The 19,892-nt window shown below is 43.8% G+C and overlaps 4 protein-coding genes across 11 annotated transcripts; 2 read left to right on the forward strand and 2 right to left on the reverse strand.

The window, feature by feature from the left end:
- Positions 1-206: 206 nt before the first annotated feature.
- On the reverse strand, positions 207-2,670 carry iho1 (interactor of HORMAD1 1). Of its 2 annotated transcripts, none has more exons than XM_085924940.1 (8): positions 2,473-2,670; positions 2,175-2,238; positions 1,955-2,105; positions 1,685-1,827; positions 1,542-1,590; positions 1,399-1,483; positions 1,153-1,265; positions 207-1,068 (listed from the first exon to the last, which is right to left on the reverse strand). In XM_085924940.1, the coding sequence occupies exons 2-8, from the start codon at positions 2,228-2,230 to the stop codon at positions 484-486; spliced, it is 1,182 nt and encodes a 393-aa protein (XP_085781066.1). In that variant the 5' UTR covers positions 2,231-2,238; positions 2,473-2,670; the 3' UTR covers positions 207-483. The 2 variants fall into 2 exon arrangements, with proteins under 2 accessions (XP_085781066.1, XP_085781067.1); XM_085924941.1 differs by having other exon boundaries at positions 1,955-2,081; positions 2,473-2,666.
- A 185-nt stretch (positions 2,671-2,855) lies between these two features.
- Positions 2,856-7,306, forward strand: c11h1orf159 (chromosome 11 C1orf159 homolog). 3 transcript variants are annotated; one of them, XM_085924942.1, is made up of 9 exons: positions 2,856-3,024; positions 3,898-3,978; positions 4,058-4,142; positions 4,561-4,656; positions 4,743-4,799; positions 5,218-5,352; positions 5,681-5,706; positions 5,782-5,805; positions 5,885-7,306. In XM_085924942.1, exons 2-9 carry the CDS (start codon positions 3,907-3,909, stop codon positions 5,984-5,986), a joined length of 597 nt encoding a protein of 198 aa, XP_085781068.1. In that variant the 5' UTR covers positions 2,856-3,024; positions 3,898-3,906; the 3' UTR covers positions 5,987-7,306. The 3 variants fall into 3 exon arrangements, with proteins under 3 accessions (XP_085781068.1, XP_085781069.1, XP_085781070.1); XM_085924943.1 differs by having other exon boundaries at positions 5,782-5,806; positions 5,889-7,305; XM_085924944.1 differs by lacking the exon at positions 2,856-3,024 and having other exon boundaries at positions 3,903-3,978; positions 5,782-5,806; positions 5,889-7,306.
- Positions 7,307-8,567: 1,261 nt separating this feature from the next.
- Positions 8,568-11,841, forward strand: perm1b (PPARGC1 and ESRR induced regulator, muscle 1b). The gene is made up of 3 exons (XM_085924329.1): positions 8,568-10,998; positions 11,055-11,171; positions 11,339-11,841. Exons 1-3 carry the CDS (start codon positions 8,568-8,570, stop codon positions 11,395-11,397), a joined length of 2,607 nt encoding a protein of 868 aa, XP_085780455.1. The 3' UTR covers positions 11,398-11,841.
- A 203-nt stretch (positions 11,842-12,044) lies between these two features.
- Positions 12,045-19,828, reverse strand: rereb (arginine-glutamic acid dipeptide (RE) repeats b). Of its 5 annotated transcripts, none has more exons than XR_015067588.1 (17): positions 19,270-19,500; positions 18,705-18,753; positions 18,501-18,625; positions 18,225-18,324; positions 18,057-18,155; positions 17,811-17,891; positions 17,567-17,720; positions 17,382-17,468; positions 17,116-17,309; positions 16,884-17,030; positions 16,585-16,695; positions 15,405-16,498; positions 14,793-14,991; positions 13,968-14,664; positions 13,587-13,727; positions 13,034-13,274; positions 12,045-12,936 (listed from the first exon to the last, which is right to left on the reverse strand). XR_015067588.1 is itself a non-coding variant. In XM_085924328.1 (17 exons), the coding sequence occupies exons 1-17, from the start codon at positions 19,570-19,572 to the stop codon at positions 12,903-12,905; spliced, it is 3,513 nt and encodes a 1,170-aa protein (XP_085780454.1). In that variant the 5' UTR covers positions 19,573-19,828; the 3' UTR covers positions 12,045-12,902. The 5 variants fall into 5 exon arrangements, 4 of the variants coding, with proteins under 4 accessions (XP_085780454.1, XP_085780452.1, XP_085780453.1 ...); XM_085924328.1 differs by lacking the exon at positions 19,270-19,500 and adding an exon at positions 19,547-19,828 and having other exon boundaries at positions 13,100-13,274; XM_085924326.1 differs by having other exon boundaries at positions 13,100-13,274; positions 16,884-17,027; positions 19,270-19,501.
- Positions 19,829-19,892: the final 64 nt, after the last annotated feature.

The raw sequence follows: 19,892 nt of genomic DNA on the forward strand, positions 1-19,892 counted from the left end.
ACATGCATCTTATCTACATCACCAATTGGGTGTGCCGTTACTATTTCTTGCATAGTTTAGAAGAAAAAAAACTATAGTCAAATAAAACCGACTGCATGTTAAGTATTTTGGAGAAGGGTAACTGAAAATTGAAAACATGTTCATATTCAGCACAAAACAATAATCCCAAAATTACCAATATCGTCATGAATTTGAACAAACATAAATCTGTGAGTGAGGCTTTATTTTCAACTGACAAGCCGACAACATAAATACAGAATAAGTTAAATGCAAATATAAGAAAAGAAACTGAACGTGTTTCTTGGTGATGGGAAATAAATAACCCTTAATCATGACAAAGATCTTTGGAAACATGCGCACGTCTTTTTTCTCCAACGAAAACTATCCAACCAAATAAATAACCACAACCAAAGTGCTTTGTTTTGACAAAACAATCGATAATACACATCAATGACCCATTTTCCACAAAACTGTATTTCACACCTAATCAACTTCAAAAAGATGCCAGAGGAGATCAGGAGGACTGGACTCAATTAGAATGATCTCTGAGTCAGGGTTGACATTTTTGGGGCTTTCAGGGCGGCTACTATCATGAGACCAGCAGCTAAGAGGTGTGATGAAACATCCGACGTTTTTCGTGTTCGACTGGACTGACTCTGGGGGAGCCCTCGAAACATTTTGCTGTTTGCTGCTGTCGGTATGAGGTTGATTGTTTTCATCCGTGACAGTGAACTTGGATCTTTGGCGGACCAGAGGTCGCCTTCTGTACCTACTTATGCTTTTCTCTTTTCGCTTTCTGACAACACAGTCCAGAGCAGAGACCTGCCCGTCCGATGTATCTTGTACCGTTTGGACCCCTTTGTCCCGTCCTGGTGATGTTTGCATGGCTTTGTCAGTTACTTCAAGAGGACGGAGCTTAGCCGAGTGCTCAGAAACTAAAACATTGAGCAGCTGTAAGGCCTCCTCAAGCTTGCTTTCTTGTTTCAAATTGGATTTTTCTTGCTCCCGTCTCAGACACTCCAAGTCGCTTTTCATATTTGCCCCGAGTTCTATGCTGCGGTCTCCATTCTGACACAAATCAAATCACAAAATCAGCTCATGCGACATATATGCGTTTATCATTGCAAGGTAAAGAAAGAAATTTGCCGTCACCTTTTGTACATGTTCCCCCAGTTCTATCATCATCTCTTTCTGGGAGTTCACTGCGTCCAATAACGTTTTAAACTGCTGTGAAAGGTCGCTCTGGATACTGCTTAGATTTTGCACTTTGAGGATGAGAAGAATAATTGAGTGAGAGGAGTATGTGGCGCCATCTGGTGGTCAATAAAAAAAACTTGCCTGCGTGTTACAGCACATATTTTTCACAGTTACTTGAAACTCTAAATCATGTCAACATACATGTTGAAGACAAATCGCTTAACTTTTGGAGGATGGTTTGGCATACGGATGTGTTCTCTTCCATGTTTGCAACGAGTTGCTGAACCTGAAATAGTGTGTGGTTTATTATTTTACAAGATAAATATCAGAAATGATTTACTTACTTTGGTTAGGGTTTCACGAATGTGAAGGCATTCTTTTGCAAGCATATCACTATAAAACAATAACAACAACGTGTCATTAGAATGGCAGCGCAATTTCTAAAGATTTGTTTTCTTTAGCTCACGAAGCAAAGAAGGAACACTACCGGTCACTTTTATCTTTTGCTTTTTTCTTTTCCTCCTCAAATGCATCCAAAAGTTTTTTGGAGTCTCCAAAAAAGTCCTTTGGGTCTCCTCCAAACAAGAGAGGTTTGGACTGATAACGGGTTGAAATCTTTGGGTCACTACACTAAAAGGAAGACAGTTGTATAGGGGAAAAAATATATATTATTTTTGCACCGGCTTGAAATGAAACAAACATCTGACACAATGTGTCAGTCATTCAGAATTTGTTTATGGTGACTGAATTGTCTTACCTCTTGTGAACTTTGCTGGGAGTTCCTGGATGACAAACTCATATCCTGAGAAAAGTTTTGAGTGTTATCACGCCAAAACTGAGACCCAAAGAAAAACTGAGAGTCTGTGAAGTTGGGGCCTGAATTTCTGTTGATTGTAATAAAAAAAGTACTAACATACACTGCATGAAATCAATCAAGTTGTTTATGTCAAAGAATCAACAAACATGCATCATTTCACCTGCATCCTCCTGACTGTGTGTTCAGTATTTCTTTTATATTCGCCGTGTGATTCATTGCTTCTGCTGCTCCAAAAGATAAAATGTGGATTTATGTATTTATTTATTTTAGTTTAAGCAATAAAAAAAATAAAAAAAACATTAGCCATTCAGTGCTTTAGCTAAGTATGTTGTTAGCATTAGCTTAGCAAGAATTTAGTCCAGAGAATGTTACAGGTAATACTATTAAGGAAAGCACAAACAAGTCATGTTAACTTTGTTCCCTTGCGTACTTGACGATAAAATGCAACGCAGACTTACAATTTCGTATTTGTAAGCAATAAGCAATAAAGATGTTCAAATCTGCCGCTTCTAGGACGTCAGAGTGATTGAAAATGAGGTGCGTTCATGTGCCCTCGGACAAAGAACGTGACCCTTCATCCTCGCAGACTGTATGGGGTTTCCAGTTGAGAAAAAAAATCAATAACAGAAAACATCAAGACTCTAAAGAGTTGTTATCGAACCAAAGCACCCATTCTATCAACTCAAATCCGGATGGTATCTCCAGGAAACTATTTATATGGTTTCTAGCATAGTATGTAATTGACAGTTTAGCTTTTATTTTGAAGGTTCCCTATGGATGTTGGCAATCAATTCATTATTTGACTGCGTGAAGCTTTTACTGTGAAAACTCCCCACGGATGTTGACAAGCCGATTGAACGCGAGCAGCAAGGTGCTGCGTTTAATGGCAGAGCCAACTCCGGAGGTGTGTCGATGACAAATCTGACATAAATCTTCCCGAACAGATGACATTCCACGTCAAGTGAATCAAGCCTGGATTTTGGTCCTGGTTAGATTCTTCAGTTTTGCTGGTGAGTGATTTGCTCTTCTCGAATTTAGCAATCCCAAGCTGATCTGTTTGTGATCTGCTATGATAGGACATAAGAGCTGCTTCATAACCGCAGTCGATGTCTTTTAATTGGATTGCACAACGACAATCGGGTGGCACGGGTTGATCAATTTAAATGCCAAATCAAACGTTGAAATGATCGAGTTATTTACCCCTCACGAAATGTTTCCCAACCTTAAGAGCACACAGGCACACATTTTTGCATTCGAAAAAAAAAACTTGCAGGAATCAATCAAATGAAAAAATGTTGTGGAAAGTACTGTAAAATCTTAAAATAACGTCAAAATGTACTCGGAAATTTACTTTGGGCTTGTTTAATAGAACTCAAGGCTGTACTTGCAGGAAAAAAAGCGATGACGTGTGTGGTATGACTGAGAACAGGTGGTTTCCACAGGTTACCTGTATCTTCTGTCACCAAGTGGAGGGCATCCCATCGTTCAACAATCGGGCTTTGCCTCGTCATCGCTTCACTGCATTGATTTTTTTTTTTTTACACACTGATGCACTTTTAGTTTTATTGAACAAAGGGTAACAAAATTTTGCATGGCCTCAACACAGTGGCTTACGTTTTTCCAGTTAACAGCCAGATCTACATTCTCGTTTTCAGACTACCACGCCTCTCAACAGGACCGACCCATTAAATGTCACAGATAGAATGGCAGGATATGGAAGCTTTAAAATATTCTGTCTCCAACAAAATAAATGTTTGGTGGCTGCATCATTGATTTTATTCTACAAGGGATGACTACATTCATTTATATACATAAATTAATTTTAATTTGTCTGTGAATATAACTTTCTTCTTTCTTTTAATTCTTCTTCCTTGTGTCTAAAGGGCTCAAACATGGCTCTGTCATCCCTATTAGTCTTGGCAGCAACAGTGATTCTTATCAGACCGGAGACGCTCGTAACCAAGGTAGAAAATTAACCAGTCCTGTGTGCTTGGTTCAGCTTTGGTGAAGTTTCTCACAAGTGGCCATATTGTCTGTCCACAGGCTCTACATCTCAACTCACTTGAATGCTGCAGTGAGAAGCTGAGGACGAATAACTCGTGTTCAAACGACACTCGCTGCAAACCAGGTATCTGGTTTTATATCAAAAATGTATGATTGAATTTGATTTACATGAGCTATTATGGATCAGCAATTGCAATTGACTTAAGCCGTTATGGTTAGAAATAACTCAAGGTGCAGCCAACAAAGATAAGAAGCTATATAAATGCCAAGCCAATGAATGTACATGCTAAACATTGAATTGTGTGATTTCTAATTGGGTTATCCAAGCTCACCACGTTATCACAACATGAAAGATGTCCTGGTAGGTCCACTAATTTTACGGGCCACAAAGTAGGTCATTCATTGTTGCTATGGCGACGACGACTAAGATGATTTCCCTTGTTAGAAGCTAGTGTGTCATCTCAATGATATTCATTATGTATTTTAATGTCAAATGAATTCTCATTGTGGGACAATTTCATCCTATGATCTGATTTACTTAGGATGCTTCTTGCGTGTCCTCGAGAGCAGCAACACTGTTTGCATATTGTGCGACCCTGCCGCCGTAGAGTCTGAAAACGCAACAACCTGCACCTACAGTAAGCGATTTGGAGTGTTGGTGTCATTTCTTTACATCAGTAAAAATGTGAAATCATGTTGCTCAATTTTCTGTCTTCACCATTAGACTACACAATCGACAGGAGAAACCACACAACAGTCACAAATGTAATGCCTAAAATTGGTAAGTTTTCCTTCGGCAACGTCTGTGTGATTTGTATTTATTTTTTTATATCTTTTTTTTATAAATGTTCCAGTGAAGAACAGAAGGTCTCTCTTAATGCATTACATACATGTATATTCCCAATATTGATATTACTTCTACTTCATGGGTTAATAATTGAAGAACTGTGAAAGATAATTAATCATAAATTCTACTCAACATGTTTGCCCCATCACACAATCACCTTTAGATAGCATCATTTCCCCTTTCACACTCTTATTATTTGCCACAGCAAGCGTTTAATCAAATGAAATAATTTTCATTAAGCTGGAAAACTGGATGTGAATGTGAAAGCTTTTTTTTTTTTTTTTTTCAAGTTGTATTGTGCAAATTGGCTGCAGCACGTTGATTGTGCTTTTTGTCTGCTGTCCATGAGCAGGTGGTGCGGGCGTGGCCGCCTCGCTTCTTTTCGGAACGCTGTTGATCAGCCTGTTCTTGATACTCTCTGTCGCCGCCTCCTTCTACCTCAAACGCTCCCATCGACTCCCAAATATATTCTACCGCCGCAACAAGGGTAAATCCGTTACATTTGCGGTCCATATTTGACAAACAGTTTCAAATCTCTCACTGCGACTCATTCGGAATCAGTGTGGGGTCTTTTTTTAGGATTAATTGAATTAAGCAGATTATTCACTGATTTTAGTTAGACATTTTTTGCTAATATCGCCCTCTGCTGGCGACTGAACTTGATGTCAAACTGCTATCGGGCTCACGTGATGTTTGTATTGCCAACAGCTGAATGTTTAGACTAGGGCAAATGTACATTATATTCTCGGTAAGAAAGTTTAACGTAAAAGCAGAAGTTGCAAATGACTTGAGCTTCACTTTCTGTCTTCATACAGCTTTGATATTCCAACCAAGCGAAACGGTAAGTGCACTTTGTTTATGCAAACCTAATTAGGCCTATACATTGCGTCACTGTGGCAATATTTTCTTTTTCTAGGCTGTCATGATTCCTCCTTCGGCAGGTAAGCTAACCTCATCGCCACCAAACAGGTGCGTCGAGTCTTGTTGCAAATACTTTTGTATTGTTCTTTTCCCGTTTTGAAGCGAGAAAACAACGATACGTCAGAAGGGAGCGTCCCTCCACGACATCAAGTAGCACCATCACACCCACCGCATCCACCACCAGGGTCTACAGTGCGTAGGAGGAGCGAACCAAGGAACCATGTCATGTTAAAGATGTCATGTTTTGATTTTCTTTGAAGCCAATTTTCAGTTTTTATTCAATGTTGCCTCTAACATCTTAAATTACAGTTCATGCTACTTTTTTTATTTATGAACAAGCTCATTTAATTTAATGTATTTCTTCACAGAGAAGCAGCTACCGTCTCAAACAACTTTCATTTCAATCATCATTCTATCGCTCTCATTTTTAATCGACATCGTGCGACATTGACTAATCGTTTTCACGTGCCGCAAACGAGGCCTCCCCGGTTTGAGGGCTCACGTGCAGTGAGCCAGTGACCTAGTTGGCTGACGGCGTCATTAGCATCATAACGACGGAATACGTCAGGCCTGTTCTTTAATCGTTTGCATTGCTCTACTGTACTTTGCCAACTAAGAACGTGCGAGTGACATTTTTCTATTTATTTGTCTATAATCAGCCAAAGTGAATGTATTTCCCTTCTACAAGGCAGATATCACATATGTGTGCACGTACCGCTACAGCGCAAAATTATTTTAACTATGATCTAATTTTGAACTAAGGTTATCTTTTCGCTGGAAATTAACCCAGAAACTGGCATAAATGTATATTTTGACATTTTAACAAATAGATCCACTTTATTTTATTTTTTTAATGTTTGTTTTGCCTCTTTCACATGTGATTGTGCTATTCTAAAGATACATATTCAACAATGGCTTACTGCAAACTAGGCTTTGGTTTGAAGAAATCTTTTTTGACAGAATGAGAAAAACACCTCAATTTAGAATGAAGAAAATGCTAAATGCAGAGTAACAAGATGTTGGTGCACTTTTGTACGTAAATACAATTTTTTTTTTTTAAATTATTTTAACCAGAGATGCTCAGGAGAAGGTGTTGCTAGCTTTTTGGTGAAATTTTATTGTCGAACGTACTCTTCAATATCAACGACTGTACAGTATATACGTGTTTGCCAATCGGAACAAATCCAATGTAATGATGCCTGTGCCATGAAGACTTTTAAATGTTGAATTCATAGTTCACGCGTAATCCAGTGGCCTTTTACGATATGCACCACTCTCAAAATGAAGCCGCTCACTAAGTTTCATTTGTGACAGTTTGGATTTTCACAACTGTGCACTTGAGATTTGAACGAGCGCATGAGTGAATATTTCTAAACAAAAGCGATGACGTGACTTTCCTTGTTGCCTCGTGCGTTTGAGATTTGTCAGCGCAATACATGCATATGTTTTTATACGAAATTATCTATTGTTTGATAATGGTGTACTTGTGATGTGAAGATGAGGTGAATGTTTGCGAGAAATAAAGCACCTTCCAGTAAATGTTTGCTTTGTCTGTTTAGTTTTTTTTCCTATTGGTTGAACATTGAGTACAATTCAATTTTTTGTAAACTTTTATTCTTCTTTTCATTCTTTTATGGGTACTCACCCATGTCTATTTTTTTTTTTTAATTAATCCAACTCAAACATAATACAGTGGAAAATTATGTTCTATTGTAAGTCAAATTCATTGTTCAAAATAGTTTACTATATATTCCCAAAATGTAATTTACAACTTTTGTTACATTATGGTTATGGAAAATTACTATTTTAATCTTATTGATGTAATCTATAATCAATAAACATTCAATGTAGATAGTTGCATGGAGACAATTTAATGTTGCTCCTACAAATTCCTCTTCTCAGTTATGTTGTCTTTGATTCGGCCCTTTATGTAAACAGTGAAGTATAATATTGTCGCTCAATGTCATATAATTGAGGGTACTGAAATGTTACACCGCTGGTCCTAGAGTGCAGAACATGTTCGCCAGCAGCAGCAGCAGCAGCAGCAGCTCCATGTGACCCAACGTATTCTATTTATAAAAGAGCGGTACAGGGCACCAGGCTGACATATGTAAGGTCGCCAGACAACAAGACATTTTCCTGCAGGAGACTTCACACTGGAAGGTTTGTCCTTGCCTTGCAAGTATGCAGTGTTGACAATTTCAAGACTCAAAACAAATGGAATTGACTAACAGAGAATGTGTGGCTAATGTGTGACTTTTTATAAGTCACAAGTAAAAGACTTGAAACATGCTTTAGGACAGGTCGGTACAGACAAATGGAGCTAAATAAACATTTACATCTACCTAGTTTGTGTATTCACATGTGACTTTATTTTGTAATCTGATATTGCGCAGTCATTTGACCTCAGCGTGGCTGTTAAGCATTTTGGTGATCTGCAAAGATACTTTGATACTCGCCATAATATTGTGACGACATCAACAACTGTCAAATCTTTTATATATTTTTTTATTTTACAATATTAATGTTATTGTTGCAATAAAATGTATCAAATATTTTGTCTCTGTTGACGCATTATGACCGGAATACACTCCGTATTTGCACCGAGGCTTTAAATCTTAATACAATACAGTCTCCAAATGACAGCTATATAAGTGTCCTATATTTAGCACAAACCGTTCAAAGCTATCAAGGAGACAAGAGGACAAATGGACAAAATAAACACATGCGCACTGACCTTTGCGTTACTTCTACTCCCAGGAAAGCATGTGAGGTGTCGGAATGGACGACTTGGATCACAGCATGCGCATTGCCGAGGAGGAATGGTCCAACTTCTTAAAGGAGAGTGAGGAGTGCTGCTTGCCGCAACCTCTTCTCGCCCGCCCTGAGGGCCTTCGTTATCCAATTCCCTTGGATTCAACCCTACAGAGCTTAGATGAGAATAATACAGCTTGTGTTAAAATGGGGCTCATTCATGATGAAGATGAAGAGACTCATATATGTGATGATATAGGAAGTGGGTACAGAAAGGAGATACATGTGATTAAGGAACGTAACCCAGAAGAGATCAAGAAAAGTATCGTGCAAACACCGGAGGCCGTCAGTGACGTCGGGAGGTCACTTTCAATTGAGCGTGAATCAAATGCCAGATGTCAGGCCGAGTATGGCAACAAAGCTCCCCAGAGGGAAGAGAAAGAGCGTTGGTTCGTGACACTGCCGCTGAATGACACTCCGGGGTCGCGTCGGGCCTGTGCAACTCCAAAGAAAAAAAGAAGTATACTACAAAAAGACACGAGCAAGCCCAGTCGGGAGCCTCAAGACGATGAAAGTGAGGTGAATAGAAATATCAATCAAAACGGAAGTAAAGAAATGGAAGAGCAGAAAGGTTATTGTCATGTAGCGCAAAATGATTGGAAGGAAACTAGGCAGGATTTAGATAAAAGCCAGAGACAAAAAACCCTGGATGGTGAAGATATAAAGCAAAACCATGAAGGAAAAAAACATGATAAAAATATAATTCCAGGTACCCTTCATGATATAATGGAAAACAATCGAGAAGAATCCGATGGCGATGTAATGAAAAACCATAGAGAAGGAACTGAGGGTGACGGTGGAGAAGCAACACATGAAGGTGATACCCCGTTGCAAGTCAAAATAGAAGGAACCCCGTGTGGTGATGAAATAGAGCAAAACGACCAAGGAGACACCGATGAAGATCATAGAAGGAAGCAAGACGACGTCGAAGGAACACCGCATGGTGACAATTCCGTGCAAGACGACAGTGAAGGAACCTTACACGAGGTTGGTACCACGCAAGATGAAGGAAACCTGAGTAGTGATCATATAATGGAGGACAACAAAGAAGGCACCATACGTGATTTTTTTCATTTGGATCGGGTGGACTCAGATGAGTTTGAGGACAGTGTTGACTTTTTCACCCTTCACAGTTCTGATTCTGAAATGTATCTCTCAGCTTCTGAATCTGTGCCTCGGGAGCTCTTTGAGGAGGAGTTGATTGAATCCGGTTCTGATATGCAAGTTTTTGTTGAGAACTTGCCAAGCTCCAACCAACAGAAAGCGGATCTGTCAAGAGTCCAAACAGAACCTCCCCTTCCAATATGTGATGTTGACGCTCCTCAGTTGGTTCCGAATGTCATCATCACGCCGGTGGCCGACAGCCCCGAAGCGTACGCCCAGGCCGAAGACCGAACGCCGTGCGTCTACGCCATCTCCGCCTTCTGGGATGAAATGGAAAAATTAACCATTAATGATATTTTACAGCTGAGGACGGGGAAAAGCTCGCCTCCCGTGGAGATGTCCGACGTACCGTCGCTAAGCAGCTCCCTGGTGGACCCCGAGGAGCATCATTTGACAGACGAAGGTCTCACCGATGTGTCCGACGCCGCCGACTCGGACTATTTCACACAACCGGATGACTCCAAGGCGGACAGATCCAGCTGGGATTTCTCTGTGTGTGATTTTGAAGAAGACTATTGGCAATTTTTGGGCATTAGTGGGAACCCCAGTCCTGATCTGAGCTGCAAAACCCAACAGGAGGAGGATGAGGTGGAAAGTGGAACCAGGAGCCAGACCCCAGTACCAATCGGGGACTCAATAACGCCTAGAGCGATGACGAAAAAGAAAAGCGTGCAGAATGTATGTGCTCTCAAGGATTCGTTTTCACAGTCACATTTACACCACGATGAGAAGAAAGGAGACCATCTGGGATCGATAGTAGCGGCACCTGTCCAAGGAGAAGATCTGGAATCCCTCTGCATCTACGATTCCGAATGCATCTCATCGGCTTCGGGATGCGACATGATTTGTACATACGAGCATAAAATATCACTAGCCCAGAGCCACAAGTGGAAACCCATCCCGATCTTCTCCTGCTCACATCCGACCGTCAGAGAACTCACCCTCCCTAACTGGAATGATCCGTTCTTGAGTGTGGACCTCTCAGAAAACGACGTTATTTCACCTGTCCGGATTGTCTCTCGCGCTCTCCGAGTGACTGAGTCTCAAAGCGGGACGATCGTACTGTCGTTCGGGAAAATCCGCTTCCGAGACAAAGGCAGCGTCTGGTGCAGAAGGTCTGATGCCTGGGAGGTTCTAGGCCAAAGGGAGGAGCACGGTATCGTTCCTGTGGTGGGAAGAGTTTCCACTCCGCTACCTGAGCAGCAAAGGATTGTGGGAGCAATACAGAGACCAGGTAATCATAGCAGATGGGAAAAGGAATGCAGCAAAATAATTTATTATTTCTTCTAGTGCGACAGGGCGTCTTGTCTACGTTGCAGCAGTCTGACATGTGTTTGGTCTGCATTGCATTTGCCTCCTGGGTACTGACATCATCAGATACTCAGTCTGCTGATGCCTGGAAAGCAGGTAAGAAACTTTCAATATTTTTTTTTACTTTAGATTGGACACTCCACAGGCACTTCATTTATCACTAACTTGATAACGGTAATAAATGTGCAAAATATATATATATTGCTCTGTGCATCAAACATCTTCATGACAATATAAGCAAAAATGTGTAATATCTTTTCTAGCTCTGCTTGCAAACGTGAGCGCGCTATCAGCGATCCAGTACCTGCGACAGATCAAGTGAAGATGGAGAATCCTGAAAATGGCAATTACATATTTACATTAGATGTCATTTTTAGTAAGTTACACATGGGTCCATTCATCAAATAGATTTATTCCACTTAATCAAAACAGTATGACACCATTTCAGGGTTGGTAGGAAATTTTATCCCAATATTTAAAATATTGACTATTTCCAAAGTTTGGATAAGTAAGTGGGGGGTGACTAATATATTTTTTTTGTGTGATGTTTTTATGTGTTGAAACCAAGTTTAGCATTTAGTTTGCACAATTCTATCCATTAGCCAAGTGAGCTATTTGTATCTGGACCATTATTGAGGAGCGGAAGACAAGTTTAGCTCAACAGATTGTCGTTTTCATGTCGAACAGAGCGGCTCTAACCAAGATGGACTAAATGAAAGCCTGAACGATACTGAGAAAGTAAGCATATATATTTTTGAAAAATAAAAGGAAACAAATGCAGTGGGAGTCTGTGTTAAATATTGATGAAGTGAGTTGAGGAGCTTCTTTTAGACAGCGACACTTGTGACGTGGTCGCAAGGAGTTGAGCAGATTAATTGAGGCAAAAAACAAATATTTTATGACACTTTTGGTGCCAAGGAAACTTGTTGAAATGAGTCGAGTGTCATGAAAGCACTTCAGAACTTACGGTGACACTGCAGAATATTTATTGAAATAAATATGCAATGAACACACTTTATTGGATACACATAAATATTAAATTTCAAGGCAGTTTTTTGGGGTGAATATTTAATCTGTCTCCAATTCTCTTATTTGTATCAAATAGATGTATAAATGCATGAATCCACAGATCCGGTTCCAATTAATAATTATATCGCTTAAAATATGATATAGTGTTAGAGCTTAAAGTTTCCTGCTTAAACGAGGGTTACATCTACGACTAATGGTACTCATTCATATAGAATATTGTGAACATTTAATATTTACAAGCTCAAAAAGGAGTGAATAAAGCTCAGGTCGCACTGTGAAAAGATATCTCGATACTGAATATAAAACTTTAGGATTTAGACAAATCTTGAGCATAATTGGAGTAAAACCAACCTCTACTAGTTGCTTTCCGGTCTAAACAAGACGATGCTACTCTAATTTGAGTCATGCTCGGTCGTTAACACTCATTCAAACACTGGTTTAAATGCAATTCTGTACAAGGAATCGTCGTTTATACACGCCAAAGTCTGTTTGCAAATCTTCCGAGAGCTGTGTGTTAGCGAAGTCGGAGTTGTGTATATGAAACTGTTAAACAGTAAGTTGGTGAAAGTTCTGGAATCTCACGTGAACCTGTGACATTGTTCATATAGCAAGTATAAATTCCTGTGAAAATCTTAGCCAGACTTTAGCAGGCCTGTGAAGTGCTGAAGAAGGAATGCGCATATCCATAGACAAATATGTCGTAAAATATATGAAAACAAAAGACACACAAATACTCTTTTACAGTTTTCTACTGGGCGTTAAGTACGGGCTTCTTTCGACGAAGGCGCCACGTGGACCTCACGATGGCTTGTCACCTTCTTTCTTCAGACGGCTGTGCAAAAACAGCGGAATAATGTTCATTTTGATTACTGGTCTTTTGATGGATTTGAATTTTTTTGGAATGGGTAAATTAGTAAAAGCTTGCCTACTCAGCATATTCAAGTCAGACGTCAAGGTCTGACATCTTTGATTGACCACGTAGAAGAGGTCCTCACCTGTAATAATCTTCCTGGCTGGGCAAAGGGCCTCCATGCAGGTGATGTCCGTGCAACCACTGCTGCTCCATGGCCATCCTCTGCAGCTCTGCCGACTGAACGTGCATGGCCTGGAGCTGATGCGCGGCTGACATCTGAGGAATTGGACCCTGGAGCTCTCGAGGATACGCGGCTCCTACGGAGAGCACAAAGTGACTGAAAATAAAGGAAGCTGTCCAGTGTTTCGCACACGACATTTACACCCGAGGCATGTTTTGAAATTGAACTAGAGGAACTGGAGAAAACTCATCCAAGCACAGTGAGGACATGGAAACGCCACACAGAAAGGCCCGGGCTGGCATTAAGAACCCAGAACCGTGACGTAGACATGCTAACCGCTATGCCGTCCCATATTTAAATATGAATACCAAAATAATGAAAACATTTTGGGGGGGGGGGGGGTATTCACAGAGCACAGAGATGGGCAAGTGTAACCTAAAAGACTTACCAAACAAAGGGTGGCGCAGCATCTCGTGCTCATGTGGAAGGTCAGCCAGCAAAGGGTTGGGGATAGGCCCCCCGGGGAAGGGGAAGCGGGCCAGACGTGGTCCATTTGCCAGCGGGTCCACCAGAGGATGAGGGCTTGAACCTGTGAATGAGCATGAAATGTAAACCCAAATCCTTTATACTGCTCGATGCATAATGTTTGTAAATAATAGGCGGGCGCCAGGAAACGTCTGGGTTGTGACCGTGTCAAAAATGTGTCGTGTTTGGAGGTATGCTGCCAAAATCAGTTCCTTAAAAACCCCTCAAAATAGCGCAGAATGAAGGTCATCTGACAACAGGTGGTATATTTGTAACGTGCTGGTCAAACGGTTCAAGCGCTCACCTTGACCGAGGGGGTCCTGTTGGTGCAGGTGGAGGTGGGAGTGGATGTGCGAGTGTTGGTGATGATGCGGCGTCACGTTGAGCATCTGCAGCCTGGCTGCGGGATCCGACGCCACGGAGGCCATCCTCTCGGCGTGCAGCCGCTCGGCTGTGAGGCGCTCGGCGTAACTCAGCTCCGGGCGCAGCTGGGTACCGGCCATCACCATTCTCTCCCTCTCCAGATGGTTGAGCCCCGGGTGAAAGGGTGCAAAGTGGTGAGGAGGCCCCGGGATGTGGGGCAGAGCCAGGGCCCCGTGCCTGACGTAGTGCTCCATGGGGTTGGCTGAGGGGTGCAGGGTTTCCATGTCAGGGGGCTTGACCTCGAAGCCCGGCTTCATCCTCTCGCGGAGCTCCCTCTCTCGGAGGTTCCTCAGCTCGCGCTCTCTCAGGCCCGGCTCGGCGGCGTACAGGCCGGGCATGTGGTAGGCCAGCATGGGGTCGCCGGGACTCAGAGAGACGTAGAACGGGTGGTTGCGGTTGGTGGGGGACATGACGTGGGGTCGGGCGTATTCGCTCAGGGTGCGGAGGGCCGGCGTATCGGGGCCGATGTAGGGGGGCACGGCGGCCACGGTGGTGGGCGGCTGCTCGTACATGGCGCGTCCGTGAGCGGCCAACTGAGCCTCGCTCATGCGACCGTCGTGGGAGGAGCTGCATGCTCGCTGGAAACATTGGAAAATAAAAATAAATCAACGATGTGCTCTCATAGCTTTGTTAACATTGTGAATTGAGTCATCTAAAAATTGCTGACATTTGGCAAAAGAATGAATCCACCACTTGTTTTACTTACAGCGTTTCTGTCCGCCTCCCTTTCTCGCTCCCGATCCTTCTCGCGTTCACGCTCTTGCCGAGCGCTGAACTCCGCCTCCCGGCGAGACCTCTCTAGGGCCTCCTCCCTTTTCTTGGCCAGCTTGGATGAGGAGAGCGGCGTGAAGAACATGTCTGTCCGAGCGCAGGAGTTGTAGCCGCGATCCAGGTGTTTGATGAACCTGATGTTAATGACAGAGGCGAATGATTATTGGCAATGGGTTTTGTTTTTCTTTTAGTCACACAAAACCAATACTTGATGCATTCTGGTTTTTGCTGCATTTGGGCCAACTTTATGGACGCTCATCCAGCCATCCATCCAAAGACAAACCACTTGGACGGCAACTGGTCAATGACTGGGTCATTTTTAATTGTACATTCAATAAGTATCGATTCCCCTGTCAGCTGAGTGAAAGTCAGCACGACAAACAACTTTGCTATCAATTCTCCCCATTTGATACACATAAAATACTGGATCGGAAAATAGTCTAAGATGTGGCCATTAAATATTTAAAAGCAATTTGCGATGCATTTACTCAAAAGGGGAAGCGTGTTCAGCCACATTATAGGGACTGTGGGGAAAGTAAAGACACACCGTGCAGACTGGCTGGCGTGGCTCGCCATGTTGATGACGGTAGGCTCCGGTGAAGGGCTGCGAGGTGGAGACGGCGGGCTCTCCGCTTCCTCCATCTCATCCAGCGGCTCCTCTTTGATTTGAATTTGAGGCACTCCCACCGCGGCGCTCGGAGATGATCTCAGCCCGATGGGAGGGAAGGGCGGCTGCAGGCCGGGGACGGGGCCGACTGAGGCCGACGTGGCGGAGGCGTGAGGCTGCGAGGGTGCGCCGGATGGATGAGGCGAACCGGTACTCTTTCCAGTGTGAGCCTGAGAAATCACCGGAAGCTGGCCTGAAAGCAACTGCACAGCCAAAGGCTGGGGCATGAGCTGAAGAGGTGGAGGGGGCGCGCCTGGAGGATGCTGATTGGGCAGAGAGTTGAGAGGTTTTAGAGCAGGTGGGGGTGGAAGGTTGGAGGGCATCTGGGGGAAGGGGGGAGCAGCCTGGTGCGGTATCTGTTTGTGGGAAGGTTGAATCGGCGTGGTGGGAGGAGGCTTGATCTGGGGGCCGGTAAGAGGAGGCTGGGGCAGCTGTGACTCCCTAAAGAAGGGCGGGGGTCTCTGGGTCGGTGGCAGCTGGGAGGACACCGAGCTGAGAGCAGGCGGCACCTGAAATGCGGACGAGACGGGAGACTCCTGCGCCACTGTGGGTGGAAGTGGCGGTGCACCACAGAGAGAATGAGGGGCGGGCAGAGGGCGGCTGCTCGGGCCCAAATTGGCAGGGGACTGCGCAGCAGCTGGTTGAGGTGGTTCTGGAGATGGGGGCGACGTGCTCGGAGGTGAGCCAGAAGTGGGAATGCTTTGTGGGCCCTGAGAGGGAGGGGCCTGCGGGACCGCCGCGTCAGCCTGGGCGGCCGGTGGGGCTGCGGGCTCTGGGGGGACGACGCTCGGTTGGGCCGAAGAGTCGGAGTCGCTCTCGTTGCCATGCTGAGGGCTGGGAATGCTGGGGGAGGAGCTGCGGTTGTCCTGATCGATGTCTTTGGCATCACTGCTGCCGTCGTCCTGAGCGCTGCGACTTTCTGAGGAGCTCTCCTCCTCCGCCTCGGCCTCCACGGAACGAGAATCCTGCGGCTCCTACGAGAGTGGGGGAGACGTTGACACACGGCTAACAGCTACAACATACACGTGGTCAAGGTTTTCACCTATTACACGTTTCTCACCTGAGTCTTTGGCCTTTTAGATTTGACTTTTTCAGGCTCGTTGGGCTCCTGAGGAGGAATCTCCCGGACTCGTTTCATTGTCTTTGGTGTGGCTGCCTCTTCTTTAACCTTCTGGAGAACAAATACACAATTTTGAATGATTCTGATTAGGCAATGACGTCAAATGCCGTGGCATTATAACTGAAGAAATATACTAACCGATTGTTAAAAGCTTAGCCGAGTTATGACATACAACAACAAACTACTCTCAAGGCGCCCTTTGTCTGAATCTCAGTGGCTTGCTTAACTTCCGTGCTTACCTTGTTATTCTTCTTTCTGGAGTCATTCTTACTGTCTGCGTTAGATGCTGTCGTTCCACTCTGGGAGTTCTGGGTCGTGGACTGCTGATCCTCACCAGTGGGAGAGCCAGTGAGTCTCCTGTGGCCGCTTCTTAACGACGACAACTGCTGTATGTGCGAGAAAAGAAAAAAAAACAAAAACAAATGATGAACGTGAATGTTTATGAGTGTCGACAAAGAGTGTCATGCTTACAGGTGCTCTGCTTCGCCGTGTCCTCATGCCATGTTTACTGTTCCCCTCCTCTTCCCCTTTCACGGGTTTGAACATGAAGGACGTGCCTGAAGATTTCTGTCCCGCCGGCAGGCAGCCGTGCTTGTTTTCATACGTGCGGCAGGTTGTACACAGCAAAGGGTTGCATCTTCCCCCTTGGTGCCAATCCTTAGAACCTGTTTGAGGGAAACGCGTCCTTAAAAGCTGAAAAATGTACACAGCTCAGTCCAATCGAGAGTCATACGCACGTGTTGTACCGCAGTGGCTGCAGCTCTTCACTTCCTGTTCACTATCTTCACTGTCAAGTTCGTCCTCACTAGCTGAACTTGCATCCACTGAGGATGACAAGGAAAAAAAAAAAAAAAAAAGAGTCAATTCCCAAATTTTGCATGAATAGAGAAAGAGAGAGGTAACGCAAAACACACATGCTCACCAGAGTAATTTCGAGACGGAGCGCTCACGGGAGCGGCAGCAGAGCGAGTCTTTGCCTTTCGAGACGACGGCTGCCTGCGTTGTTGTCGATAAGCTCGCGTTCCTGCAGCCTCTGGAGTCTTTTTCCAGTGGTAATAGAATGTGATCAGCTCTCCCTGGTGATTCCCAAAAAATATATATAATTCTGGATGTTATATTATCAGTTGCACTGAATTAGTGTTAGACTTTATAGAGTGTTCACTTACAGTCTTTTTGCTAGGCAAGAAGTCTTTTCGAATACGGAAAAAATTCTTTCCATACTGTCTGAGGCCTTTAATGAAGCGTTTCTGAAAAGTGAGAAAATCATATTTTAGTGTAAATGACATGATGAATATCATTTGTCTTTCAAGATTTTCTGCTTAAAAATTACATGACAACTATGTAGCAGGTTTACCGTCTTATAGTATAAAAAAAGAGATGTCTGTAACAAATTTATAGCAGTAGAAATTCACCACATCATCCTCAGACCAGCACTTCTCAATAAGCCTTGGCAGAGGCTTCTTCACCAGACGCTGGAGAGCTTTTGCGGCATCGTAGTGGCTTGCATGCAACTGGGAGGGATATACAATGAAAGGTAAGTCCTCTTTTAGTAGTGCACCAAAATCGAGATTTCGTCCTACCATGTTGAGAGCGTTGAGCGTTGTGTCGTCACGAGAGGCAGCTAAACAGCCGTCCTCTGTGGATCCCCCATCACACATCCCTGCAAATGCCGCCATGCTCCTTGGAAAAAAAAAAAAAAAAGATCATAGATGTCTATTATATTTTTACTCAAAAGCTAATAGAACAACATATTTTTTTATTTGCATCACCAAGGAAGTAACACCAGTCTGAGCCCTGGGACTGCAGAAGATCACTAAAGTAACTTAATTCTAATCAATAGTGTCAGCGACACTGACCTCGCAGCTCTAAGGTACATGAGAAGGTCGCAGTCATTGACACCAGGTGTCCACATAAGCTCCTCATTCTCTGTCTGAGAATGGGAAATTGGTGCAGGACGAGGCTGAAGCTCGGGAAGCTTTGCCTGCAACAATGGAGAATAAAGTAAAAATTTGCTTTCGGTGTGCACCCAAGAGAGTCATTTCTGTCAGTCGTTTTTTTACCTGATGACTTGGTCCCACTCTTATCTCGCCTTGAGTGCTGTTCAAGCTCCTGGAAGACATGCAGATATTTTTGAAAATTAAAAAAAGATTTAAAAAAAAATGAAAGTCAATCAATGCTTTGATAAATGACAAGCAGAAATCACGGGAGTTAGGTTTGCGCGATCGCTGCTCTCAGCTGATTATCTCCGCTTCATCTGCTCAGTGATCTCGTTAAAACGCAATGCCCCGCCCACTCTTCACTGCCAGCCAATGGGTGCCGCGCTCTGTTGACGTTTCCTGACATTAGGCCAAGCGAAACCTGACGCCAGCGGCCGAGAAGGCCTGTCAATCAATCACGCGAGGTCACGGACTGTTAATTTTCGCACCAGAACTGTAGTCACCATTACACGAACAAACGCTTGTTGTGTGCTCCCAAACGTGTCGGCCTTCATTTTAAGTGCAGCGGTGCTCCATATTGCTTATTAGCATGCACTTAAAATGTCATATGTATGTTTGTGGCAACCCGCGTATGTAACTCCACACTAACCCGCAAATGGTGTTTTAACAGCAGAGTCACCGAACGTACCCGCAAACTACACACATCACATCACGGCTAACTGTTCTATGTCGCCATTTGTATTGCATTGTAGCATCAAAAAAAACGGCAGGCTAGCTACAAGGGACCGTGACATTAGCACCCGAGCTGTTATTTTTGGCTAGCTCGTTAGCCACAACTTCGTGACTGCTGACACGCCGAGCGCTTCGTGCAAAGTGGACGCTAGCGATCACAAATCCCCGAAGCGAATCCAGTCCACAACAAGGCAAAGAATGCAGAGGGAGAAAAAATGAAACTATTTATTTACCTCCGCGGGCTGAACAGGTCGTCCATGTCGACGGGTGTTCGGCTGTGGCTTGTTGACACTACGCAGCTCAGCGGGGCGACAGCCGAGCGCACACACACATGCACTCACACACATACACACTAACTATGCCAATCCCCTATTACATGGCTATTCAAAATGGAGGCGCTGTAGCGAAGGGAGTCTGTTTTTTTTCCCTCGCTCTCCCCCTTTTCTCTCCAGTGCAATGACCTTAGCAGCCACACCGCGCAGCCTTCAAACTTGTCGAATGTGTACAAACTGAGCAGCAATAGATAATGCGATGCAGGCCATTGCTTTCCAGAAATGCCTCTGCAAATGCAATTCGTTA

The sequence above is a fragment of the Syngnathus leptorhynchus genome, chromosome 11 (genome assembly GCF_054491065.1).
Source record: "Syngnathus leptorhynchus isolate UIUO chromosome 11, UIUO_Slep, whole genome shotgun sequence".
NCBI classification, from domain to species: Eukaryota; Metazoa; Chordata; class Actinopteri; order Syngnathiformes; family Syngnathidae; genus Syngnathus; species Syngnathus leptorhynchus.